At 39.3% G+C, this 27,929-nt stretch overlaps 1 protein-coding gene across 3 annotated transcripts; it reads left to right on the top strand.

Annotated features, from left to right (window-relative positions):
* On the top strand, nucleotides 1-27,841 carry LOC138968841 (circadian locomoter output cycles protein kaput-like). Of its 3 annotated transcripts, none has more exons than XM_070341502.1 (16): nucleotides 1-203; nucleotides 5,310-5,369; nucleotides 8,262-8,306; nucleotides 9,575-9,723; nucleotides 10,301-10,392; nucleotides 11,646-11,735; nucleotides 12,345-12,465; nucleotides 12,960-13,076; nucleotides 13,526-13,715; nucleotides 14,201-14,307; nucleotides 15,619-15,766; nucleotides 16,233-16,450; nucleotides 19,697-20,001; nucleotides 21,314-21,385; nucleotides 23,081-23,336; nucleotides 23,855-27,841. In XM_070341502.1, the coding sequence occupies exons 1-16, from the start codon at nucleotides 145-147 to the stop codon at nucleotides 24,076-24,078; spliced, it is 2,253 nt and encodes a 750-aa protein (XP_070197603.1). In that variant the 5' UTR covers nucleotides 1-144; the 3' UTR covers nucleotides 24,079-27,841. The 3 variants fall into 3 exon arrangements, with proteins under 3 accessions (XP_070197603.1, XP_070197602.1, XP_070197604.1); XM_070341501.1 differs by having other exon boundaries at nucleotides 12,957-13,076; XM_070341503.1 differs by lacking the exon at nucleotides 8,262-8,306 and having other exon boundaries at nucleotides 12,957-13,076.
* The last annotated feature ends 88 nt before the right edge of the window (nucleotides 27,842-27,929 follow it).

The raw sequence follows: 27,929 nt of genomic DNA, 5'->3' as shown, positions 1-27,929 counted from the left end.
AAACAAAATGGTGGAAAATCTTGTGGGTTGAGGTACTTACATCTCTTAGCTAGGTAAATTCAGTGTGAATTCCCCCAAATTTGTCTTCCAAGGCATTCTGAATATGCTGTTATGGAGGCAGATCCACTGTGAAGGTCATCGGCTATGAATTACGGCAAGAGAATTGCTCTCTTTCGGCCGCCATCGACTCGAAGCATTGAAAGGTGAGACTGAGATAAGTCTGTTTTGTGGCTTTTTCCTTCATTTTCGTCATTATTGTACTTCTCTGTATCTGTGACAATACGTGGAAAAACCACTTCTGGCATTTGATCAACTTGGTAATCTTGAACTTACATAATGTATTACACTTCATACCCTTTATGTCGTCCCTAGCAGAAGGATTCGATTTGTCCTGTGTACATCATAATCGTTTCTGCTGATTCTTAACGTTTAGGCCTAAAAAAAAAAATAGGTGTGGTTACGGTAACCCGACCTACCCTAATTTTAGGGGCCGATCCTATAACTTTTTATTACATTTGTCAAAAAAAAAAAAAAAAAAAAACCAGTGCAAAAAACGCAATGAAAGCGAAAGCGCCCGAGTCGCACACTTATTTCCCTGTCAAGTAGGTTTAATTTGTATACATTAGAAAAAAAGTTTAAAAAAAAAAAAGTGATTGCCTACCTACCTACCCTACTTTTTTTGGCTATGTTACCGTAACCACACCTATTTTTTTTTTTTTGGGGCCTTATTTTGTTTTCATAGATCATTATTTAAGCGTGAAATTCGACTAGTACTATGGTATTAGGATGGCAAGTGTTAAAACCTGCCGTGTACCTATAACTGTATAAGTATAACTGGCCGTTCATGTGCTGTTCGTACACTTCCAGTGTAAGTTGTAACAAGTGATGGTGTAGTAATAGTAGTATACTATTTATTACTATTCCATTTCACAGTTTTTACAAGTGAAAGAAGTATCCTTTCCCATGGTTACACACACACACACACACATACACACACACACACACACACACACACACACACACACACACACACACACACACACACTGTGAAACACACAAACACACACACACACACACACACACACACACACAGCCTGACTTTTCTGTTTAGGCCAACAAAAAAAATAGGTGTGGTTACGGTAACATAGCCAAAAAAATAGGGTAGGTAGGTAGGCAATCACTTGTTTTTTTTTAACTTTTTTTTCTAATGTGTACAAATTAAACCTACTTGACAGGGAATAAGTGTGCGACACGGGCGCTTTCGCTTTCATTGCGTTTTTTGCACTCGGTTTTTTTTGTTTTGACAAATGTAATAAAAAGTTATAGGATCTTCCCCTAAAAATAGGGTAGGTCGGGTTACCGTAACCACACCTATTTTTTTTTTAGGCCTTAGGGTTGACTGTTGAAGCTTTGTCTCTTTGGGCTGATTTTTTCCTTGATGTCAGAATAGATCACTGTCTGTCAGCTGCTTTGAGATTGACATAAGGCCTAAAAAAAAAAATAGGTGTGGTTACGGTAACCCGACCTACCCTATTTTTAGGGGCCGATCCTATAACTTTTTATTAAATTTGTAAAAAAAAAATAAAAAAAAACCGAGTGCAAAAAACGCAATGAAAGCGAAAGTGCCCGTGTCGCACACTTATTTCCCTGTCAAGTAGGTTTAATTTGTACACATTAGAAAAAAAAGTAAAAAAAAAAAAAAAAGTGATTGCCTACCTACCTACCCTATTTTTTTGGGCTATGTTACCGTAACCACACCTATTTTTTTTTGGGGCCTAACATGTATATAATGATATATGTTGTTATTTTCCTGCAGGTATGTTTTTAGCTAAAGCTATAATATACTCCGAGTGTATACAGAATCGATAGGTAATGAAAAGCTTTGTTACACTTTCAACTCTGAGCCAATGAAATGCTCTCTTACAAGTTGTTAGGAAGTACATGTATCCAAGGAAAAATTAGTCTGAGGTATTGACTTCCGCCATCTCTTTTTCGGAGTGTATACAGGGCTTGCAATAATGTACACTCACATGGTACACAACCATTTCTAGGTCGATACACACTACTGTAAGCGTGTTCCAAACTCCAACAATAAACTGCTGTTTAGCATCAGTTTTGTCTGTGTGTTTGTTTTTGTCTGTGTTTTTCCCTAGCGTACTTTGATACCATGAATCGAAAGTGAAGCGTTCCTTCGCAAAATGGCATTGAATGACGCTCCGAATGTTGATGCGGTTCAGTGTCTGGTCTTATATAATATGTAGATAATGTACACCCCCGAGAATGTAATCTTAATTACAGCAAAGGCCGTGCAGCATCAGATTGTTTTAGTTTTTTTGTACTCTTATAATTAACTGCTATGCGTTCCTATCGCAAAGTGGTGTCGAATGGCCGGAGTGTATACAGGGGTCAGGATCTGTTTCATTAAAACGCAAACTTGATTGAATTACAATGTATGTTAATTACACATTAACATGCATCCATTTGAAACTTTGAGGTCGTCATCGTGGATTGACGCCCGACCAAAGCGAATTGAAGCCCGACGGAGCGAAGCGACGGAGGGCTTCAATTAGACTTTGGGAGGGCGTCAATCCACGATGAAGACCGAGAAGTTTCAAATGGAAGCATGTTAATGTTATTGTAATTCAATCTGACCACGATCTCTTTCCTGCTTTCATGCGGTTGTAAACAGACAGAATTGGTTCTGTTCTGTTCACACACTACTTTCAGTCCACCTACCTGCAAGGGTCAAGTCCCAAGAAATATGTCTCTGTATTCCTATCGTATCATTCTGCTCCTGGTGTTTTTTTCTTTCACATACATTTTGACGGGTTTCTGGACAGCAAACTCTAAAACAAATTCGTTTGCTCTAAAGCGATCTTTGGAATTGACTGACGTAGTCTGGAAGAATTCATGCATCAACTTACGTTACGTATTCGACGTCATCACTTCGCATACCTATTGTCTCGGTATTTCGTTGGCCTTCATATTTCCTACTTGTAAAATGACCCTCAAAGCTAACCGAGACTAGTTGAGGTTGTATCAATGCGCCTCGCCAGCAGGTTGTTAATGGCTTTTTTAGCGAGTTGTTATCGACAATTAATGACCGGTAATTTTTAATGAGTTGGGGCATTCTGACCAATCAAAGGATCTGTTTCATTAAAACGCCAACTTGATTGAATTACAATTACTATTGTTACAACTTAGACCTAATGTATCAAAATGTCTTACACATATTAATTAACATGAAATCAATTTTTGTAGTTTGTTCACTTTTACCACTATGGTGCAGGGTACACCATCAGTATACATAATGAAAGATCTAATTTATAATTATATTGAAATGAAAGGAAGAGATAAACAGACCTGCTTTTGGCATATATTCCTGACTTTGACCAGGGAAAATACAAGATGAATGGAACTGTATTAAACTCATCACACTGTGCATTGACTGCAATAAAACACTTTGTAAATCTAAAAGCTTATTTAGAACTTTTTGGGTTTGATGAAAGTGTAGGACATGTTCAGAAAACAAAACTGTAATTCTGCCAACCTACTAAAGCACCTTGTTACTGTTAGACTTAGAGTCTGAAAAAAAAGATTGTGTAGACTTGATGGAGCTAAAATTGACACAGTTTTTCGCTATTCTGCTCTTTCTTGATTAGGACTGTTTGAACAGTTGGTTCTTCCTTGTCGAGGGGGTGTAGTCGTTCTTCTTTGATGAGGCGTTTTCTTTCCTTAGTGCGGTCAAAACACCAGCCGCCCGGTGCGTTCACACCATAAAATTGGCCGTGCATACGTGAGCTCTGTCTTTCCCGCAGGGACAAGATGATCAAACGCTAGACATTGCAATAACTGGAGGTATCGTTTCCTGATCCCAAGCAAGGAAGTGCATGTTTGTGGAAGGGTTGGCAAGGAGCGCAGGTCAACACGGAACAAGGAAGGGGGCTGCGGGAGTGCAGTCGGGCCGCTGTGTGCACTTGGGTCTGGGCTGTGTTCCGAGACGCTTGCAAATCAGGCATCTCTCCAGGTTGGAGAAGACAGGAGAAGCATGGGTATCCCGAGCGTGCGTGCAGTATTTTGAACACGGTGCAGCCTGGCCAGTCAGAGCCTTGTTTGTTGTGGACAGAAAGATTTGGATTTGAACCCCTTGTGGCAAGGCGAGAGTGTCAGTCTGATTGTGAGCCACCATGGGGAAAGGTCTACCTCCGCTGCGAAACACTTGTGTGAGCCGAATGCACCCTTTCTATGATGATTACTATCAACGGTAGGCGCTCAGCTTCTTTTTTCTTGGGTAGTGGAGATTGGTACTTGCTTCTGTCATGGAAGATTTCATTGTTAACTGCAACTCTCAGTGGTTTTGCTGTTCATCATTTTTAGGTAAAGACGTTTCATGTTTTGTGTTTTCTTGGTTTGTCTTGCTACCAAGAGCTTTTGTTTTCAGTCGGTTTTTTTGTGTGTAGGTGTTTTTTCTCCATATATATATATGAATTAGTTCATGAGCTGGTAACCAGAACCTATTGCTTGATCTGTGTTTTTGTGCTGAAAGCAGTTAGCACATTTATGTTTTGACACAGACTGTGACAGGGTGTTTGTTTTCACTATTTTGTTTTCAGTATTGCCAGGTAGATTAAGTTAAGGTAATACGTGTGATAATTGTGAAACCATTAGGTACAAAAACAGTTAGACTGCTAACGTTCCAAAATTCAGAATTAAAAAACAAGAATGTTAGGTTATTTAAACGTTTAATTTATGACAAAACAAAACATTTACTGTACTTTGACCCAGTGATCTTTTAAGTGGACAAACAGACAAACACTTCTGATACAGATAATGAACTTATCTCATAATGTTAGAAGAAAATGTTTTTGTTATCTGTATCTTGAGTGTTTGTCTGTTTGTCCATTTAAAAGAAAACTGAGTTGAAGTACAGAAAATGTTATCTTTTGTTTTGTCGTAAATTGAATATTTAAATAATCTACCATTTTTGTTTTTTTGTTACGGAAATGATCACTTGCCCCGAGTGGTTGTGATAACATGGTCCCTGCTGGCCAGGCTAGCCCTGGTAATGGTTGCCACTATGCAAGGTGTGAAACAAAATGTGCACTCATGAAAAGCTTTTGAGTGGTGTTTTTGTGGTTCTTTTGGTGTTTTCCAGAGAGAGAGAAAATTGATTGTGTACACCCATTTGATCATCTTTTTTTCTTTTTTTTAAATCAAATGCTCAGCGTGCATCACCTGTAAACATGGATTGAAATTGTGTCAACTTGGTCGTTGATCTTGTTTGATGAAGTTGTTGTTTTCTTTTTCAGTGAAAGTGTGCTAAGTGTCGACGACTACGATGATTGCGATGAGAAGGACAATGTCAAGAGGTAAGCACAGCAGTTTGAATGTTGTTGCTTAAGTCGTTACACTAGTTATTAGTTTTAATTTCTATGTGTTGACAATGTTATGGTCATGGTGCGATATTACAACTCCACAGATTTTAGAGCTCATGAAAAAGACAAAAGGAGTAATGCCCTCTTTCACTTTCAGAGATTTGTAAAAAAGAAAAAAGTGGTACACAGTGAGTCATGAAAGTTGAACTGTCTAAAAAAAAAAAAGGTATTTTACCATTGTTTGGTTTTGCTCTTAATCAAGATGCGTAAAACTAAAAGAACTAAAACTGTTACCAAAAAAAAATATTAAAAAAGACAATGATAAATAAATTGTTTAAATTGCGCTTAAAAGACCGTTGGATCAATTATATATTATATTTGTAAATGTAACGTTTTTTGTCAATAAAAAACGTTCCACCAACTTACCTTTCTTGTTTTTTGATTCTAAATAAATTAATAAATAAGAAAAGTATTCATATTTGAAAAAAGACTTTAGTTTAAAATGAATTAGAAAAATATTGAATGATTTACTGTCTTGACAAAGATAAAATTTTATATTCTGTAAATTATGCGTTTGAATGTTGATTTACTATAGCATTCCTTTTAAGTGTCTCAAAGTTTCCTTTTCTTTTCTTTCTTTTTTCCCCCTTCTGAAGATGTGGTAGAGCACCTTGACCAAACATCTGCTTATTTTCATGAAACAGCGCTTAATTACATGTACCAGCATGCCGTGATCTTTAAACCAAACATCCAAGTTTCAAACTCTTCTTCTGCCTCTTTAGCAAATTTCGGCGGAGATTACCAACTGACCCTCTCTTACCTAAAACTCCATTATGTGTTAAAAACAATGTCTGCTGCTTCACCCTTTGTTCACACGTCCCTTCCAGCAAAGAAGGAGCTTTGTCAGTTTGTGTGTCTGTCCCAGCCACAACAGCGTTTGTGTCAACAGTGTGTTTGTCTTCCTGCTTGTTCCTCTTGGTCTTTCAGGGTTTGTGCACCAGTTGTGGGGTCGAGCTAGGGATCTTGTCTGTGCTTGGGGGGGGGGGGGGGGTCGGGGGGGGGGGGGGGGGTGCAGGATGCAACAATTTTGCCCTACCCCTTTTATTTTCTGACACACACCATCACACTCTCCTCCTCCTCTTTGTCTCTTATTATAAGGATGATATTTTCTGTCTGGTTTCTTCCCGAACCCGCTCCACTACCCCTCCCCTCCCGGCTATTCCCCCCCCCCCCCCAAAGCTGCCCCTCTTTGTATCAATTCCATTTACATTACATCTTGAAGTTCTTCATAGCAACATCCAGAAATAAAGGCAGTTTCACTTAAGGTTTTTATCTGATCTGTCTCCATAAACGGAGCGAAGAACATGATATAATATTATGTCTGTTCCTTTTTTTGTTCTTGCAAAAATCATTTTATCTTTGGGAATACAAAACGCAGGTGTCTGTGCTGGCCTACTTCTTATTGGACTTTCCTTTGTCCTGGAAATAACTTTGAAAAAGTAACGTCATTGAATGATTTGAGGACCGATAACATTTGTTTTCAAATTCAATATGAGCCGCATTTACTCCGCAGTCTCAGAACTATTTTTGTTTGATCACAAACTTTTGATATTTTATTTTTAATTACACAAAAGTGCATCTGTATTGGCGATTGAAAACAAATTTGATTTGCTCTGAATTTGCATTATAAAAACATTAAAAATAAATAAACAAATGATGGTTGTTGACTCATTTTTCGGTCAATGAAAATGAATTGTTTTTATAGCAGCTGCTGAAGACCACACAGAGAAAATAAATTTCCTCCGATTCACTTCACAATTCTTAGGGTGCAGCACAATGTCATTAAAAATTCATGAGACAATCAATCAGGGAATCAGTGTTTTTCTCTCCACAAGTAGGAATTTGATTTTACATTATGTAATTTAGCATCACATTGTTTATTACTTGTGGCGTATGTGCATGTCTCTCTCTCTCTCTCTCTCTCTCTCTCTCTCTCTCTCTCTCTCTCTCTCTCTCTCTCTCTCTCTCTCTCTCTCTCTCTCTCTCTCTCTCTCTCTCTCTCTCTCTCTCTCTCTCTCTCTCTCTCTCTCTCTCTCTCTCTCTCTCTCTTGTCATTCACACATGCACACAAGCACAAGAGCTGAATGTCCTTTCCAATCTATTTACTAATTTAGCAGCAACTCTGAGAAGAAAATATCTACAGTCTAGATATAAAAAAAATTTTAAAAGCAAACAAAAATGTCCACACAGGAATCAGTCCTGTGGAACCCCCCTTTTAAGACCCCCCCAATTTAAAACTCCTTCCTTTTGGAGGTCTTAAAATGGGGGTTCCCCTGTAGAAGGCGTGGGTGGGTGGCAGTAGTAATATGAAGCAAATGACGAATGATTTATTTATCCCCAGAATTGTTTGTAGGTGTGGGTTTGGTTACAGTTGTGTTCTCCGCATGTATTTTACCCAGATAACATTGTCTTCCCAGTCAGTTTGCAATACAAATCAATAGAACCTGATCCTAACTTGCAGTGTCTATGTTACTTGCCACCCAGCCTCAGGCTTAGTCCAGGTTATTGATTAAATGTCTTTCTCTGTCTCTCCATCTCCTTTTCCAGATAAAGAATGTTCTTGAATTCTGTTTGGGTGTCTGTGTTTGATGATCTCAAAGCCTTTACAATACAAATTGGTTGTGTCTGTTCATTTGGCTATTTGTGTTGCTAAAGTCAAGATGCAGATTTTTATTTTTTTTATTTTATTTTATTATTTTTTCATTTATGTTTGCTTCTTTGTTGCAGTTGTTGTTGTTTTCTTTGTTGTTTTTGTGGTTGTATTGTTTGTTTCTTTGTTGATGTATTAATTGCTTTATTTATCATGTTTTGTATGTTTGGTTTTAGGAGAATACTTTCAGGAGGGGCAAATGAGACGGGAAAAGTGTCAAGGTTAGACTAAATAATTTACTCTTCTCTTATATATTGCTAAGTTACCAATACTCCTCTGTCAATAAATTCATCCAGTCAATTCTATCATCAATAACATTCAAAGAACTGTACTGTGGATTCATACTCTTTCTTCCTTCTAATCTTTATCTTTACAGTACTGACATACCCCCCGCGGGTTAGGGGGAAGAATTTACCCGATGCTCCCCAGCATGTCGTAGATTCTGTTTCTCCTTTTACCTTTGTTAAATGTTTCTCGTATAGAATATAGTCTATTTTTGTAAAGATTTTAGTCAAGCAGTATGTAAGAAATGTTAAGTCCTTTGTACTGGAAACTTGCATTCTCCCAGAAAGGTCATATATTGTACTACTTTGCAAGCCCCTGGAGCAAATTTTTGATTAGTGCTTTTGTGAACAAGAAACAATTGACAAGTGGCTCTATCCCATCTTCCCCCTTTCCCCGTCGCGATATAACCCTTCGTGGTTGAAAACGACGTTAAAGTTAAACACCAAATAAAGAAAGAAAGAAAGTATACTGACATGACAGTTGTTTTGTTTTTTGTTTTGTTTTTTGACACTGTCTGCTTGGTCTATTTGTATTATTAAAATGACAATTGTTATGAGTGCAAAAGAATGAAGATGTGACTTTATGAGTATGTTGAGGCGGCGGGGAGAGGGGTTTTATTTCAAGAGGGAGAAAGTTTCTGCTTCAGTGCTTATGAATCATCTTCTATGATTAACTTTCCATTTATGTATGACCTGTAATATATGTTTGTGTGTCTGTCTCAGTCATGTCTGTCTGGCTCTTTGTCTGAAGGACAAAGTGAAGTGTCCCTTCAAGTTGTCCTGCCATGAACGTGTCGTGCCATTTGTCACTTCAACTGTCAGCTGCTGTCTGTGTTCGTCTCAAGATATTCCAAAACATATACATAGCATGTCTACCCCCTCTTAAGAATGTCTTAAAATGGAAATATGAATGTACAGAAACTATGAACAAAAAGTCTCACAAAGTTAATGTCTTGAAAGGGGTGGGGGTGGGGAAGGGGGTCTTAAAATGAAATTGAGGGGGGGGGGGGGGGTGGGGGGATGAAGAGGGGGCGGGGCATTCTATTTTCTCAGTTATTTGTGGTATTTTTGCACTTTGCTTCATGGCTGATAGCATGGTCACTGTTGATGTGTGTGTTTGATAACTGGTAGGTCACTGTTTTATAGCTTATAGGTCACTGTTTGTGTGTGTTTCAATGCTGATTAGTCACTGTTTGTGTTTGCAGAAAAACTCGCAACCTCAGTGAGAAGAAGCGGCGTGACCAGTTCAACCTCCTCATCAACGAGCTCTGCAGTATGGTGGCCGCCAACAACAAGAAGATGGACAAGTCCACCGTCCTCCGCTCAGCCATCCAGTTCCTCAAGACACACCAAGGTCAGTGCCAAACATTTCTCGTATCGCTTGAATATTTCATATTTGGTATATCTTGTTGTGCTTGGGGAATGTCCTCAAGGAAATTTGGGCTGCTATCCCTGGGATGGAGTACAGCGACAGAGTCACGCTGCTCAGTGTCTTGTGTTTAGTTCTTTTCCTTATCAGCTAAATTGCTGCTTATAGAATACAATGTACAGTGGAACCCCCCTTCTACACACACACACACACACACACATGTATACACGCACACATACACACTCACACATACACACACACACCCGCACACATGTATACACGCACACAGACACACACACATACATACACACACACACACACACACACACACACACACACACACACACACCCGCACGCATGTATACACGCACACAGACACACACACATACATACACACACACACTGTTTCCCCTGTGTGTGACCTCGATTCCTCACCTATCTGCATTCTGCACCAGCACCTAATTACTGGGGCTATTAAATCAATGAAATGCGCAGCATATCATCATCATTGTCTAATCCTTGTTTATAATAAATGATTAAATTGGTATTCTTTTTTTTGCAGAGATCTCAGTGCAATCAGCAGCCAATGAAATCCGAGAGGACTGGAAGCCGTCATTTCTCTGTAACGAGGAGTTTACTCAGCTGATGCTAGAGGTGAGAATTTGATTAGTCTCATGTGGTACAGTGGAACCTCCCCTTTAAGATCTTCCACATTCTGAGAAAACAGGGTCTTTAAAGGGAAGGAGTGGTAAAATGAGGGTCATTTTACACAGGTTATGTGCACAAAGTCTAAGAAAACAGGGTCTTTAACCCCTTCACTGCCCACCCCGTATGTAATACGTGGTCATTTTCGGTTTGTCCTACGCCCATAACCGTATCTCATACGTGGGATTTGTGTCAACAACATTTCAGGACATTTCTGAAAACTAAATGGGAGGTAACCACTGTCCAAGTACTTGTAGGGGTTCTAAACACATTTCTTTCCCATAGACCGTTCGGATAATGCTGTTATACTGTGGCAGTGAAGGGGTTAAAGGTCCTTGTCTACATTTTTATACCAAAATCGCCATTTGACCGTTAAAATGCAGAGTCTATTATCTACAAATATCAACAATACAGCCCCTTTCGATCAGGAAAGACGAAGCCAGTGTAGCCGTTTGAAAATTCATTGTAGTATTCCAGGGTAGTACTCATAGTAGGAAATCCTTATTTGGAAAATGCCAAGCGCAAAACTCCTCTCAAATCCCGTGCATTTCATGCGTTTAAAAAAAAAGCGTGGACAGCGCTCCAGTGTCAAACTGTTGCTGCACTTGTTTGGGCGTGGCTATAAGCATAGTGACATGAATTTGATTGGTCAGTATTTTTAGGCAAAGCACATGTTCTCAGCAAACAGAAAACAAAATATTGGAAGCGTGAGTCACGCTACCCAAAAATAAAATCTTTTTTTACACATATTTTTTTTCTATAACTTTTTTCCCCATGGTTCATTCATTATCTGGCATAACTTTTTAGCGAAATCTAACCATAAGATTATTGAAAAGAAAAGCAAAAATGTAGACGACCACCTTTAATGGGAAGGAGTGGTAAAATGAGGGTCATTTTACACAGGTTATGTGCGCAAAGTCTAAGAAAACGGGGTCTTAAAATGGAGGAAGTCCTAAATTGAGAGCTGGTCTTAACATTGTGGTCATAGACAGTTGTGTAGTGTGTAGGGTAAGCCATTTGAAGTGAGGACGAGATCTGGCTTTTGTTTTGTTTATGGTGTTTAGTAAACCATGTGTTTGGCTCTATGTCTGATGCTTATGAAGTCAGTGTGTACAAGCTTTCCTTCTGTCCTTTGATACTCTCGTATCATGATTGTAATGTGTAAACAAATTGAGTTTGACAAAGGAATGATCGTGTTGCAGGCAGTGGACAGTTTCATGGTTGTGTTCAGTCAACAAGGCTCCATATTGTACGTGTCTGAGAGTGTGGCGTCTTTGCTGGGACATTTACCTGTAAGTATCTCTGTGTATCTGTCTGTCTGTCTCTGTGTGTGACAGTGTGGCATCTTTGCTGGAACATTGACCTGTTTCTCTCTGTATCTGTCTGTATCTGTGCATCTGGGTGCAGATCAGAAATTGTATGTGTTTGTGTCTGACCTGAACTTAGATTTTTCGTAGATTTGCCACAGCACGAATTTTGTTTCTGTGAGTTTTGTTTCTTTGTCTATGCATGTGCATTAGTTGTTTGAAAAAAAGAACCAATGTTGTTAACAACCTTCCCAACCAACTATCCAGTTTCAAACCTTCGACAAGGATTTCCTTCTGTATAGATATTTACACTGTGGCTTTCATCTTAGAGAGTGACTTGAAAACGGTGTTCGAGTTATTAACAGCCTTCCCAACTGACTACCCAGTTTCGAATCTTGAAAAAAGTTACAAAAAAGGGATTTCTGTCTAATATTGAAGTTTACTCTGCGGCTTTTCTCTTTGAGAGCGACTTGAAAACAGAATCAGCGTTATGAATAACCTTTCACTGACTACCCTGTTTTGAATCTTGAAAAAACTTATTCAAAATGAATTTCTTTCTTCATTGATGTTCACTCTGTGGCTTCTGTGTTCCAGAGTGACTTGATCAACCGCTCACTGTACGACTTTGTACACGAAGATGACCACGTCAAGCTGTACAACATGCTGTCCACCTATCACATGCAGACCAGTAGTGTTGGGCTGGACTTTGAAAAACGTGAGTCCTGTGCAGAATCACTTAGTAATCAGTGAGTCTTTGTAATAAGCAGTGTCTGTCTGTATGGGTGGCTGAAAGTGAGTCGTATAAGCATTTGCTTTTCTTGTTTTATGTGGCCCTTCCCTCCTTGTGTCTAGTGATCCTGTGCTAGGATTTATTAGGGAGACAAAAAGTCCTGTGAATAGTGTGCAGTATGTTTCACATTAAACAGGAGGAGGGCCCCAACATTTTGTAAATGGCATTAGAATGGCATTCAAATCTAGATCATTATGTAAATGTTTAAGAATCATCTTGAATATAGGCAACAAGAATACATTTGTTTGCACTTTCATTTAAGATTTTTAGGTTTTTTTACTTTTCTTTTAGAGGTTGAAACAATTTCTGGTTGTCTGTTACTTTTTCTTTTTTCTTGTTTTCCTCTCTCCCTTTTTCTCAGAATGTTATCTTGCTGTATTTCAATTCATTGAAAATGTCTCATTTCTTTTGTGCAGCAGAAAACCAGCTGGATTTAACTTGTCACTTCCGAAGAGGCTCCATTGATCCCAAGGACCAGTCAACTTACGAATTTGTACGCATCTCTGGCAGCTCTCGTATTCTGTCCAATGAAGATGGTGAGAATTTGTTTTTATTGCAAGATATTCTGTGCACTGTTCATACTGCTGTATAAAAGTGTATAAACTAGAACCGTAACCTCATCTCATAAGAAATGCATCCGAATGTATTGCTTTGTACTGAGCAAAAGTAAAACTTCCATGGTTGTGAGTTTGGTAAAACGTTCTTTGCTCAAGTCTTAAGTGTGCCTAATTGCTTTCCTGTCCCCACCCACCCACGCCATTCCTCACCCACCAATTCTAACAATGCTGGTTTTGAGACTTCCCCCCCTTTTAAGACCTTCATTCACAGATTTTCTGTTCATAACCTTTGTCACTTTAGCCCCATTGTAAGACACTTCCTCTTAAATATGCTGATTTTCTCTGATTTGTTTGTTGTCTTAAAATGGGGCGGCCACTGTACGAACATCCATGGGTGAGTCATGCTTGACAACCTCTTTAATTTTCAGACATGCTGCTGGAAGATCTTTCCAATGATCCCATCGGCATGCAGTCGCCCAAAATGTCGGTGTGTTTCTGCTGCACGGTTCAGCTCCAGACGTCTCACATTATCCGAGAGATGCCCACCGTGAACGAAGCAGCCTGCGAGTTCACCTCACGTCACTCACTGGAGTGGAAGTTCCTCTTTCTAGACCACAGGTAAGAGTCGTGCACTGTCGAGCTAGGGTGGGTTTTTTTAGGGTTGGATTGGTTTTGTGTGCACTTAAAAGACTGCTGGGTCGATATATTTGTGAACGTAACGTAACGTTTTGTCAATGATTAAACGTTACAATAACATACCTTTCTTGTTTTTTGTGTGTGCTGTTATATCTGCTGCGTCCTTTTTGATATGTTTAGAATAGAAAATTGTATGCCACAGTTTGTTGCTTTGAATGATTACAAGTGTGTTTATAAAAGTATGTTTGCCTGTGTGTTTTTATTTGTCTTGTCTCCCTACATGTGTGTGTGTGTATGTTTCTCTGTGTGTGCGTGTGGATGGGTTTTTGTTGTTGTCTGTTTCTGCTTCTGTGTTTGTCTACTTCTTTTTGGTTATGGAGGGTTTGCCGTGGTTGTCTCTCGATGCATGCATGTACAAGTGCGCGTACAAAATGCAGGCGATTAAGTGGATCTTTCCTTTGTTGCAGAGCGCCACCTATCATAGGTTACCTCCCCTTTGAGGTGCTCGGAACATCGGGGTATGACTATTACCATCCAGAGGACATAGAAAGGGTCTCCAAGTGTCATGAACAGCGTAAGTATTTCTTGTGTAACAACAGTGTCTAGGTTTAACCGTGTGGAATATGTAATACTTTTACCAAGTTGTTGACAATACAGTATAACCTGTCAAATAAGGACACCCTTGGGACCAGTGAAAAGTGTCCTTATTCTGCAGGTGTCCTTATTTTACAGGTTCAAGCAAATGTGGTTGCGAAAAGGAAAGGGCTATATTGTATGTACATGTTTAAGAGTAAAAAAATAACAAGTAAAAACAGTGAAATACAGTATTTTATTACCAGTTGTAACAGATCCAGTCCACAGAGAAGGACTTTTAAAAAGAACACTTTATCACATGTTGTTAACACAGGCAGAACAAGAATATATAAATTATTTAAAGTAAAAATAATTGGTCCTTCAGACAACTTATCACAACAGCTTTTGATCTGCTCGACCGTCTCCCGATTCCCACAAAGCCATAATTTTTTCTCTGTCTATGCTGACTTTTGAAATCTGCGTCCTTCCACAGCCCAGCTCTTGCGCGATCGATCGGCATGATTGTCCGCTCTGCAGATTTTTCACCACAGACACTCGTTGCTCTAAAGTGAGAGCGTTTCGTTCCTTCTGCAACCTAGAAGCCATCGTGATTCATTCAAACTTCGGCAAAACGCGACTGAATCAGCTGTGCAAGTGTGTGAGAATCTTCGATGTTGTTTACAAATGTACCGACTTCCGTCGAATACTTTCGATGCATTTCATTGGCTATGAGGTTGCTGACCAATCGCTAATAAGCTTGTTTCAGTTTCAGCTCAATGCCGACCAATCGCGATTAAGCTTCTTTTACCTCTCGAATCAAGCTTGCGAGAGAGAGAAGACAGACAATCGCAATGATGTTTGGAAGTTAAACGAACATCCTTTGTCCGTATTGAGCAGTTACACAATTTAGTAGGGACCTAAAATAAGCGTCCGCGTCTGTAATTCCGAGGTGTACGCTAAGTACAGTGATTTTAATGAAGGAAACGATCCGTGCCAATAAAGACTGTCCGTATTGTGCGAGTGGCCGTTAAGTCCAGTGACCGCATTCTACAGGTTTTACTGTATGAAGTTTGGCAGTAATCATAGCTTTCATATATTTATAGAGTGATATATACAGGGAAATATACATGCACACAGGCACACACACAGGCATGCACGCATACACACACACACACAATCACACACTCTTCGCAGACACACACACACACACGCACATGCCCGTGCGCACACAAAAAGAACCGAGAAAGAACAGGAAGAAGAAGAAAATCGACGATAGATTCCTAATGCAAAGAGTGGTGTTTGTGTGTGACAGTGATGCAGATGGGCGAGGGCACCTCATGTTACTACCGCTTCCTAACAAAGGGCCAGCAGTGGATCTGGATGCGAACTCGCTACTACATCACCTACCACCAGTGGAACTCCAAGCCCGAGTTCATCGTCTGTACCAACACCGTGGTTAGGTGAGCGATGCCTTTCTTTTGTCTGCTGTTTTTGTTTAGAACTTTGCTGCTGGAAAGGTGACTAAAACTAGAGTGAAACCTGTTTTTGTTTAGAACTTTGCTGCTGGAAAGGTGACTAAAACTACAGTGAAACCTGTTTTTGTTTAGAACTTTGCTGCTGGAAAGGTGACTAAAACTACAGTGAAACCTGTTTAGACGCTCCAATTGAGGACTGCCTCTAAATTAAGACTGAGACAGTCAGATCGTCTACATTTTAAGTCTAATTCTATAAATAACAAAATATATTTACAAAAAAAGTGTCTGTGCTTGTCTGTACTGTTTCTGTTGATGTGGGTATCCTTAGACGCCTGAGTGAAGGTTAAACAGAGACTACAACTACAACTCTTTTTATTTAAAGACAAATTCTAACCTGTTCAGTCACTGCATTAGTGATATCTTTCTAACTCATTTTCTATGTTACACACAGCTATGCGGATGTGCGCGCACAACTACGGAAAGAAATGGGCTACACGGAGAACGACGGGTATGGAATGCTGGGTCTTCTTCAGGAGCCGTGCAAGACGGAAAAATCTCGCCGCAGCCCGTCCATGTGTTCAGTCTCGTCCGGAGGTCAGCTTTCGACCCGCCCTGTGTCCCCCTGCACCAGTCGTCGTTCGTTGTCAAAGTCACCTGATCACGTGTCAAGTACGGCCTTTTGTCTGCTTCATTCCCTTCCATTTCCACTTTGTGGCACTTCATCTTCTTGCACATAATGTGTGTTTTTTTGTTTTTTTGAGGAACAGAAATTTTGTTGTCAAGTATATGTAGCTGTAGAAATTTTGAGATAGATTTAGAAAGCACAAGAAAATGTAGATTAGATTTTGTAGTACAGTGGAACCCCCCTTTTAAGACCCCCCAATGTAAGACTCCCTCCTTTTTAAGACCTTGTTTTCTCAGACTTTCTGTTCATTGCCTCTGTAAAATTACCCCCATTTTAAGACTCCCTCCTTTTTAAGACCCAATTTTCTCAGATTTATGGAGGTCTTAAAAGGGGGGTTCCACTGCACCGTTGTTTTGGATACAGTGGAACCCCCTGTTTACAACCTCCAAAATCTGAGAAAATCAGGTCTTAAAAAGGATTGGGGGAGGGGGGGGGGGCCAAGGAAGGACAGCAGAAGTATGTATATTAGTTTTGAAGAGAGTATAGGGTGGAAGGCAGGGGTCTGTCAAGCTTTTCATTTTGTAAACAGCTGTAGAATAGACCTGCACAGACTTTAAGGGAGAAAAGTGTATTGTGTGTGTGTGGGAGGAGGGGGTGGAACTTTATAATGGCATTTAGAAATACTAGATTGTTCATTAGCCTTGTACATGTATCAACCTTGAAAGCATTGAGCGTGCAATGTAATGGCTCAGGCAGTTGAAGCTGATCTCCTGTGTGACATTAATATTTATGATGTAGCTTGCTGGACATGATTCTCACTGTTAATATATAGAGTGTGTATGAATGGACTTAGTCATCTCTGTAAGTATACTTTTCTTCATGGTGTTTCATCCCAATGTCAGTGATTGGTTGTTGTTTAAAGCGATGGAACCAGCGCAGTACAGTACCTCACTTTTGCTCAGACTTGATAATTATAGTTTGGCGGGAAAAGAAAACAAAAATAAACAAAAACTTACATTGACTTTATGTACCAACCAAGCAATCTACACAATGGGCGGTTCTGGTGAGGTTATGCCCCTTCTTTCTTTCGGCTGGTAACAGGCGGAACCTCGCGGCAAAATCACACGAGAAAGGAAAAAAACGTGCATTAGTCCCAAATAGCATGTCGCTTTAGTAACAGTTCGTGTGTAAGTCGTGCATTTTGTACGGTAAAAAGACAATGGTAACAGGCGGAACCTCGCAGCAAGATCACAGGAGTTGTCTCGCGTTATCACCCCAGAAGCACTCATTCCAATTGTAGCACAAATGGCAGTATTTCCAGCTTTGCTAAGTATCATTAAAGATATGTAGTTAGCCACCGTGAGAGAATTCAAATCCATGCATGCGTGTGTGTTTCTGCAACAGTAAAAGCAGTACATTGTACAGTGGAACCCCCTTATTAAGACCCCCCAATTTAAGACTTCCTCCTTTTTAAGACCTTGCTTTTTCAGACTTTCTGTTCATAACCTCAGTAAATGTACCCCCATTTTAAGACCCCCTCCTTTTTAAGACCTGATTTTTTCAGATTTTTCTTGAAAGGGGGGTTCCACTGTATATTGTTGTGGTGGTTCTGATGTTCAGTGCTTCCTGATATGTATTTTACAGCTTCTCTGTGTGTAAATCACAGAAACTGATTTTTACGCTCAGCCTCAAGTTTAATTTTTATTTGAAAAGTAAGCAGTCAAGTTGATAGATGAAGTAATGATCTGAAAACTGTCCTAATCCTTGTGCTTTCAAGATGAAGTAATGATCTGAAAACTGTCCTAATCCTTGTGCTTTCAAGATGAAGTAATGATCTGAAAACTGTCCTAATCCTTGTGCTTTCAAGATGAAGTAATGATCTGAAAACTGTCCTAATCCTTGTGCTTTCAAGATGAAGTAATGATCTGAAAACTGTCCTAATCCTTGTGCTTTCAAGATGAAGTAATGTTCTGAAAACTGTCCTAATCCTTGTGCTTTCAAGATGAAGTAATGTTCTGAAAACTGTCCTAATCCTTGTGCTTTCAAGATGAAGTAATGTTCTGAAAACTGTCCTAATCCTTGTGCTTTCAAGATGAAGTAATGATCTGAAAACTGTCCTAATCCTTGTGCTTTCAAGATGAAGTAATGATCTGAAAACTGTCCTAATCCTTGTGCTTTCAAGATGAAGTAATGATCTGAAAACTGTCCTAATCCTTGTGCTTTCAGTATAGTAAAGATGGTCATTGTGGTGAAAAACATGTTGTGACTTCATACCAGTGTGCAAACCTTGACTTTGTCTCCACTGTGCGTGTCTGGTGTTATTTAGTTATCTGTACATCTATGCTGTGCGTGACTGATGTCCTTGCGCTCCATTCTTTGTGTCCTTTATCAATAGTATGTTTTGTAGAAGGACACAGCAAGCCTGAATTGTTAGGAATACAGTTTGCTTTGCAAGTTTATTGGTGTTCAGTGGAACCCCCCCTTTATGACCCCCCAATTTAAGACTCCCTCCTTTTTAAGACCTTGTTTTCTCAGACTTTCTGTTCACAACCTCTGTAAAATGACCCCCATTTTAAGACTCCCTCCTTTTTAAGACCTTGATTTCTCAGACTTTCTGTTCACAACCTCTGTAAAATGACCCCCATTTTAAGATTCCTTTCACTTTTTAGACCTTGTTTTCTCAGACTTTCTGTTCACAACCTCTGTAAAATTACCCCCATTTTAAGACTCCTTTCACTTTTTAGACCCAATTTTCACAGATTTGTGGAGGTCTGAGAAGGGGGGTTCTACTGTAATAATATATGTACCATGTGACATGCACTGAGTTGTGCTGAGAGATATTTTATTTCTAGAAAAGAATGTGTCCGTACGAAGAGACAACTAGACATTTAATTGACCTCAGGCATATGTGTATTGTTCATATGATAAAGGTCTATTAGGTATGATCATGAAGAAGTCTTGACTAACTGTGTCACTGATCAGTACAGTGTAAGGTAAAACAACAGTTGCCTCAGAGTAAAAATCCAATCACAAAGTCGGAGGCAAAATTACGGAATTATTCAATGCTGACTCTGCTTTGGAGAGCCAGGACAAAATAACAGAACAACAGAAAAACAGCCATGTTAATAAAATGATATTAATAATGAACACTCTAAATCACCCCTTCTGACTAGAGCTCATGGGGATGTACAAAAAATAGGTATGTACATGAATACAAACAGTTAAAACAGGCACAGACACACAGAGGCAAAAGCAAACCAAGCTAATCAATCCTCTTTCCCTCTTTGCAGGTGTGAGCGGTCAGGCCTCAGACGTGGACAGCTCGCAACACCCCCACTCCACCGAGAAGGAGCCCGGCCAGACGCGCAAGTACGTCACCAGTCAGCTGCAGAGCCTGCTGCAACAGCACTTGCAGCGCAACACAGCGCTGCGCAGCATGCAACAGCAGCAGCAGCGGGCGGCCCCAGCGGCAGTTAACCCTCCAACCAGCATGGCAACGACATCGTCACCATCGGCCGTTCCACAGCTGATGCCCAGCATCGTCCCCATCATGGCCATGCCGCCCAATATGATTCCCATGCCACAGGCACCACAGGTGAATAATGATAAGGATACTAGAATAGTGGTACCTGCGACAAAAGGACACCCTTGGGACTAGTTAAAAGAGTCCCTACATTGAGGACGGCTTTTCATGACAGGGATATTTTGGTGAAAAAAATGGACAAGCAGACTCCTTGTCTTCCTTTTTACATTTAGTCAAGTTTTGACTAAATGTTTTAACATAGAGGGGGAATCGAGACGAGGGTCGTGGTGTATGTGTGTCTGTGTGTGTGTGTGCGTGTGTGTGTGTAGAGCGATTTAGAGTAAACTACTGGACCGATCTTTATGAAATTTTACATGAGAGTTCCTGTGTATGATATCCCCAGACGGTTTTTTTAATTTTTTCGATAAATGTCTTTTATGACGTCATATCCGGCTTTTTGTAAAAGTTGAGGCGGCACTGTCACACCTTCATTTTTCAATCAAATTGATTGAAATTTTGGCCAAGAAATCTTCGACGAAGGCCGGACTTCGGTATTACATTTCAGCATGTAGGCTTAAAAATTAATTAATGACTTTGGTCATTAAAAATCTGAAAATTGTAAAACGATCCAAAATTACTTTTATTTTATTCTTCATCATGTTCTGATTCCAAAAACATATTCTTCATCATGTTCTGATTCCAAAAACATATAAATATGTTATATTCCGATTAAAAACAAGCTCTGAAAGTGAAAATTAAAAACATAACAATTATGATCAAAATCAAATTTCCGAAATTGATTTAAAAACTATTTCATCTTATTCCTTGTCGGTTCCTGATTCCAAAAACATATAGATATGATATGTTTGGATTAAAAACACGCTCAGAAAGTTCAAACGAAGAGAGGTACAGAAAAGCTTGCTATGCAGCACAGCGAAACCACTACCGCGCTGAACAGGCTCATCAGTTTCACTCCGTTTTGCACAAGCGGCGGACTACGGTCATTGTGAAAAAACGCAGTGCGTTCAGTTTCATTCTGTGAGTTCCACAGCTTGACTAAATGTAGTAATTTCGCCTTACGCGACTTGTTTTTCTTATTCCTTTCTCTCTTTCTTCCTTTCTTCATAATGTGTATGATTGTGTTAGTAAATATTGGACCTGGTATCTGGACACCGACTCACTAGTGACTGGCCGATATAAGAGTATTCACTCTTTTACAACCCACACAAATCTGACAGTTATTTCCAAACATAGTCTATTGTTATTGCTGTGATATAAATCTTAACAAGAGATGACTGAAAGGTTTGTTGAAAACATGTTTCTGTCATAGTTAAGTGGTGCTACACAGAGTCATTACTAAAGATTTCAACTGTTCTTTTTTCAGTTGGCCGGTCAAGTCATGTCGCCGACAAACAGCATCGCATCTTCCCCCGTAGTCAGTTCTGGACAAGCCATGGTGAGTGCTGTTTTGTGTGTGTGTGGGGGAGGGGGGGGTGTCGCTCTTTCACCTAGAATGGAGGTAAATTGACAGAGCTTTTCAACAGAAAATCTGAAAAAGCTAGGTCTTAAAAAGGGGAAGTCTTAAATGGGAGGTCTTAAAAGGTTGGTTGCACTGTAATTATATATACTCACCATACCAGCAAATGTAATTATATATACTCACCATACCAGCAAATGTAATTATATATACTCACCACTAGATGAATACCCGCTTCGCCGGGTACGGCTGCGCCGGGAAGAAGTCAAGCCGAATACCCGGTAAATTGACAGAGCTTTTCAACAGAAAATCTGAAAAAGCTAGGTCTTAAAAAGGGAAAGTCTTAAATGGGAGGTCTTAAAAGGTTGGTTGCACTGTAATTATATATACTCACCATACCAGCAAATGTAATTAACTATACTTACCATACCAGCAAATGTAATTAACTATACTCACCATACCAGCAAATGTAATTAACTATACTCACCATACCAGCAAATAAAATTAACTATACTCACCATACCAGCTAATGTAATTAACTATACTTACCATACCAGCAAATGTAATTAACTATACTCACCATACCAGCAAATGTAATAAAAAACGCTCGCGCTGGACCCGAGTACTCTTCAGACATTCACACACACACACACACACACTCTCTCTCTCTCCCTCACTCCTTCTCTCTCTCACACACACACACACACGCACACACACACACACACACACACACACACACACACACACACACACACACACACACACACACTACCACATCTCCATTCTAAAACACGTCACATTCCAAATCAAAAGACGACATTCTATTTTCTTACGTCACTATTCTTGGTTTACGGTACCATTCGGCGGCTTTGCTACGAGTATGGCATAGTCTTGGTTTGCCGAGACCTTGCACCGTTCTATCAGACTGCCTGGCTGGCTGTTGCACCGCGAATTCCTCCCACCGCCAAGTCGTTTTTTTGTGGTTTATTTCGCATTTAGGTCCCAGGTAACATTATGAAGTTTTAATACGATCAATCGGACCTATTATCAAGTTAGTGTATCAACTTTTGAACGAACTGCGCCCAGTAGTTTCCCAGCAATAAGCTGTTTAAGTCGAGACACACAGACAGACACACAATTAAAGTCTGCTGGACCCTTGTACTAGCGTACTCGGGGATTAACTATACTTACCATACCAGCAAATGTAATTATATATACTCACCATACCAGCAAATGTAATTAACTATACTTACCATACCAGCAAATGTAATTATATATACTCACCATACCAGCAAATGTAATTAACTATACTTACCATACCAGCAAATGTAATTAACTATACTTACCATACCAGCAAATGTAATTAACTATACTTACCATACCAGCAAATGTAATTATATATACTTACCATACCAGCAAATGTAATTATAATTATATACTCACCATACCAGCAAATGTAATTAACTATACTTACCATACCAGCAAATGTAATTAGATATACTAACCATACCAGCAAATGTAATTAACTATACTTACCATACCAGCAAATGTAATTAACTATACTCACCTTACCAGCAAATGTAATTAACTATACTTACCATACCAGCAAATGTAATTATATATACTAACCATACCAGCAAATGAGTTGACCACAATATTTCGTGCACTTTTCAGACGTCAATGGCAGCAGCAGCAGCAGCGCAGTCCAGCATGTTCCTGACTCCGGTGCAGCGCTTGCTGCACGACCAGCTGCTGCAGAAGTCGGAACAGCTGCAGGACACCATCCGACGCCAGCAGGAAGAGCTGCGAAACATCACGCAGCAGTTGGCGCATTCGCAGGGCGTGCAGCAGACACAGTCTCCACAACAACAAGTCCAGCAGCAGCAGCAGCAACAGCAGCCAATGTCTACCTTCTTGGCCATGCAATCTGGTAAGTGTGGTGGTTTTGTTTCTGGGGATACTGTGTGTGGGGTTGGTGGATGTGTTTTTTTTGGTTTTTTGTGGGGGGGGGGGGGGGGGGGAGGGGAGGTGGGAGGGCATTTTTGAAGACGGAGAGGAAGTCAAAATTTAGTAAAGAAAAAAGGTAGCTGTATTTTTGTGAGAATTGATAATTAATAAGATGTGCTTCAGTATTTATGAGAACGACTGCATGTGCTGCTTTACATCTCAAAATATTGATAGTGTTGTGTAACTCTCAAAGTCTGTCAAGCTTTCTCTTACTAAGTTGTACTAGCACATACAAAAAACACACCACTAAATTTCCTATAATAAATTTTTTTTTAAATGTAAGGAGAGAAGAAGAAAAAAAGATTATTTTTTTATATAGTATCAAAAAGCAAGCAAGATTAAATTTTAGTATGGTTAAATTCAGGACAAAACATAACATTCACTTTTTTATCTCACACAATGTCCTAGTCCTAACAGTTCTCTCTCTCTCTCTTGTTGCAGAAGTACCATCTTCCTCACAGTCAGTGATGCTAGCGCAGAACAACCCTGAGTCCGGGGCGCTCAACGTCATGTGTTCGGGCAACAGTCAGATCATGCTTTCACAAGTCCACATGGATGCTGCCATCAGGTCTGCCACGGGACAGAACTCCTCCTTCCCCTTCCAGATTATCTCCCCTGACTCCGACCTGGGCTTCTGTAACAATGATCTCTCCGACTCGTGTTGATGAAGGGATGTGATGTAGAATTTGTGTGAGGGAGAGAGATGCTGTGAGAGGGATGAGTAGAGAGTGGTGTTTTTTGTAACTGTTGGTGAAAGAGTATGCCTGCATGCTTTTGTGTGTCAGAGAGGGTGAGAGAGTGTGTGTGTGTGTGTGTGTGTGTGTGTGTGTGTGTGTGCGTGCGTGTGTGTGTGTGTGTGTGTGTGTGTGTGTGTGTGTGTGTGTGTGTGTGTGTGTGTGTGTGTGTGTGTGTGTGGAAGACAGACAGTGTCAGAGTGGGTGTAGGCTTGTGAATGAAGAAAATTGATGGAATAGTGTATGTGTGCAAGTTTTCATACTGAAGTATGTTGAAAATCGCCTCATATGTTCTTTTAATTATGAGTATTAACTATTATTGCTTTGTTTGTAAGTAAATTGTGGTTAAAGTAACCATGGAAGAAATATTCCCAGTTGTTGTTGATGTACCTCACACATGACAGCATGTGCTTCAGTGTTTGCTTATATGGATATGATCTTGGTGTAAATTTGCTTGTGCTTTTGTGAGAATTTATATGTCAAATTACGTAGCTGTTTATGAGAATGCTGCCATGTGCTGCTTAAAATCTTAAAATATTGATTGTAGAAGAAAAAAACTTTACAGAAGTGGAAATTATTTTCAAATCATCAAATCTTGAGAGAAAGAGAGTCAGTTCCAGTGTGTGCATGTGTATGAAACACATAAGCGGTGCTCACAGTTATTAATTGTGGTGCATTATATGTGAATTTGTTTGTACTTCAAGGTTAAACAGTTGACATGCACTTGTGCCACAAGAAAGATTTCCAGAGGAGTACTTTTTTTGTTTGATATGGTATTACATTTGTGCAGCGGTACAAACCTAAGTGTTCAGAAAATGCGTGTGGATGGCAGTTACTGTTGGTTGTTTAATTGCCTGAAGCTTTTTGATGTTGTGATTGACATATTTGCTTTTAGAATATGTAATGTTCAGCCGTGATGGGAAACCCAGTTACCTACTGTTGTTAGTTTGATGTACATTTATCATAGTTATACACAAAGATTACCTCAGTTTTAGCATGTGTCAGTGGGTGAGATAAAGTGTATTTTAATCTGTGGCAAAAATATTTACTATTGCCACAACATTTTCAGCCTTCTTTGAAAGCAAACAGTTTTTAACCTGTGGCAAAAATATTTACTATTGTTGAACATTTTCAGCCTTCTTTGAAAGCACTTTTACAGCTTCCAGCTGGCCGTTTTTCTTAACTCAGATTTTGATAGGAGAGTTACTTTAAGACTTTTAAGTCTGATTTACACAAATTGTACAAAATACTCTAGTCTTTAGCCATTTTATAAAACTCATTGTCTCCCAGGTACGGATATATCCGTACCCACTCATATGGCTCTATCTGACCAGGTACATATATATTTGCTCAGACTGTTAGCTTCAGTCGCTTCCTGTAACGTCCATCTAACGCCTGCATTCCAGCGTGTTGATACAGTTACAACACAGTTACTACAATTCTGAGTGACCTGCTGCAGCACAGCTGGTCTCGGCTAAAAAAAAAAAAGACTTGGTTAACATAGGTGGGGTAGAAAGTGTTAAAAAGGAATTATTTTTGACATAAAGTTGATATTGAGCTAAGATTGTACATTTGAAAAGAGTTGATCAGCGATAAAAAAAAGTATTACCCTGTCGATTTGATTGTTTTTTGGTCTCTCTTAGAATCCGTAAACATCCCAATGTTTTTCTGCGCATTACAGCATAACTGTACGTAATGTGAAATAAGCAAAAAGTGTTCTTTTGTACATATTCTTCCATATTGTGATACATGTTGAGTTTTGTGATGTGTTTGAGAACTACAGGGCAGCAGAATATCACAAGGTGTTGTCAGTGAAAATGTTGTAGTGATGTGATAAGCGTGTGTGTAAAATGGAAATCAGACTTCATTGTACCAAGCCAACTGCTTCAGTTTTACAAATATGATGCCGGGTTTTTCACAAATCCAGAACAGGTAGACTGCTAACATCTGAAATCAAGATTTGAAAAAAAATTTAAATGTGTTTTTAAAAATAAAATAAAAATGTAACAAATTTATTGTCATTTAGAGAATCTGAATCTAGAAGATTTGAAGCTCTAATTGCAGTTCCTACCATGTTGGTTTGAAACCTTTCAAACTACATGTAATAATTCATTGCCTAAGTCTGTGCAGATCTGCAATACTGAAATAAGTTCGCCTAATGTGTTTTTCTAGTTGAAGTGCAAGACAAAAACATTCCTGTTTTTTAATCCTTTACTGGTCACCCTGCAAGTGGGGCATTCATTTGTGTAGCATGCTCAAGTGTTATATACTACCTGCCATAAAAAAAACACCTAGGCAGATACGTTTAAGTGCAGATCTTTGTAATGAGACCGGTTATTGTAAAACCGGTTGTAAGACTGGAAAGGCATTCCATTCCCTTACCATGTTCAGCAAACAGATTGTTTCACATGAGGTAGTGTCTGTACAGTGGAACCTACAGCAAAGACACCCCCAAAAAACAAATTTAAAAAGGCAAGTTTCCCGAGTTAAAATTGATGACAAATCAGAACAGTTAATACATAAAACGTGTTGCATGTCATTAGAAAGAACAGTCACATTTGTAACCAAAACAGTCAGTGTTGTTTGCGTATCTTGTCTTACAATGATGTAATGACATGCTGAGTGGTGTCGTCCTTCTTCTCGGAAGTCATTATGGTAGGGGAATGAATGAGCCTAAATTCCAGTCATATAACTGCTTTTACAACAAACGGCCTCATCACAAAGATCTGCATGCACTCGGTCGCATCAGCCTAGTTTTTTTAAGACGGGTAGTATACATGTAGTCATGATTGATACCAAGATCTCCACTAACTCCTTTCCTACAATGGTTTCCAATGGCTTTTGTGTGATATTTATTTTAAATTATGATGAACCGGGTGTAACTGTAATTCCTGCATGAAATAATTAATTACTTAGCAGCCGACCTATCTTTGATGTATAATTCCTGTACTGAATCACTGATGAATATTTATCACTTTTGCAGTCGTTTAAAGCTTCTCAATATACATCTACCATTTTAGACCTTCAAAAAATCATAGCATGTATTCTGGTAGTTACTTGTAGGCTTGTGTTTATCACTTTTGTATTGCCCTTAAATACCTGGTACAAAAATGAGTCCATACATCCAAACCCACCCCTCCCATCTCCCACCCACCTTGTTTTAATTTCTCGCTGTTTTGTTGTACATGTATTCTGTGTGCTTGTTGTTGCAATTGTGAGAGCATAATGATTATCTTGTCTGTTTTTGCGACATGAAAGTTGATCAGGTTGTACATTTTCATATTGTTTTTCATATCGTTTTTCATATCAAGTATTATAGATACATTTGTTCATTATTCGTTCTTACTGTGTTGATTTACTGAACATAATCACACACACACATACACACAAATAGAAACAGACAGAGTTATTTCTTACTGGGTATAATTCTTATGGATGTTCAAGCAGAATGCAATAGTGAGTGAACGGGAGAAAGTGTCCGAAAAAATAATTAAGATCGTTTATGTCTTGTGCCATCTTCTGTGTAAGTTGCACTGTTGTCAACCAAAGTTATTTGATCGCTTTGTGCGATTATGTTGCTGTCCAATGACTCATGGTCAGTACGAGTTTAAAATGGAGAATTTCCATTGTTTCTCTCGGTGAAATGTCTTCAGTAAATGTCAAATGGAATAAAAACAATTCTTGTTGATCATCATTGAAGTCTTCTTTTTCAAAGGTGGTCTTCTGCCTCTGTGTGTGTGAGTGTGTTTGTGTGTATGAGTGAGTGTGTGTGTGTGTGTACG

This window comes from Littorina saxatilis, linkage group LG6 (genome assembly GCF_037325665.1).
Source record: "Littorina saxatilis isolate snail1 linkage group LG6, US_GU_Lsax_2.0, whole genome shotgun sequence".
In the NCBI taxonomy this organism is placed as follows: domain Eukaryota; kingdom Metazoa; phylum Mollusca; class Gastropoda; order Littorinimorpha; family Littorinidae; genus Littorina; species Littorina saxatilis.
This window is presented reverse-complemented; position numbering and strand designations above follow the sequence as displayed.

What these genes read in the sequence shown, in the direction of transcription:
- LOC138968841 (XM_070341501.1), top strand. Translation starts at nt 145, where the DNA reads ATGAATTACGGCAAGAGAATTGCTCTCTTTCGGCCGCCATCGACTCGA. An exon ending in GAGACGGGAAAAGTGTCAAG is followed by an intron (nt 8,307 to 9,574) that starts GTTAGACTAAAT and finishes TTGTGTTTGCAG; the next exon opens with AAAAACTCGCAACCTCAGTG. An exon ending in GTCACCTGATCACGTGTCAA is followed by an intron (nt 16,451 to 19,696) that starts GTACGGCCTTTT and finishes CCCTCTTTGCAG; the next exon opens with GTGTGAGCGGTCAGGCCTCA.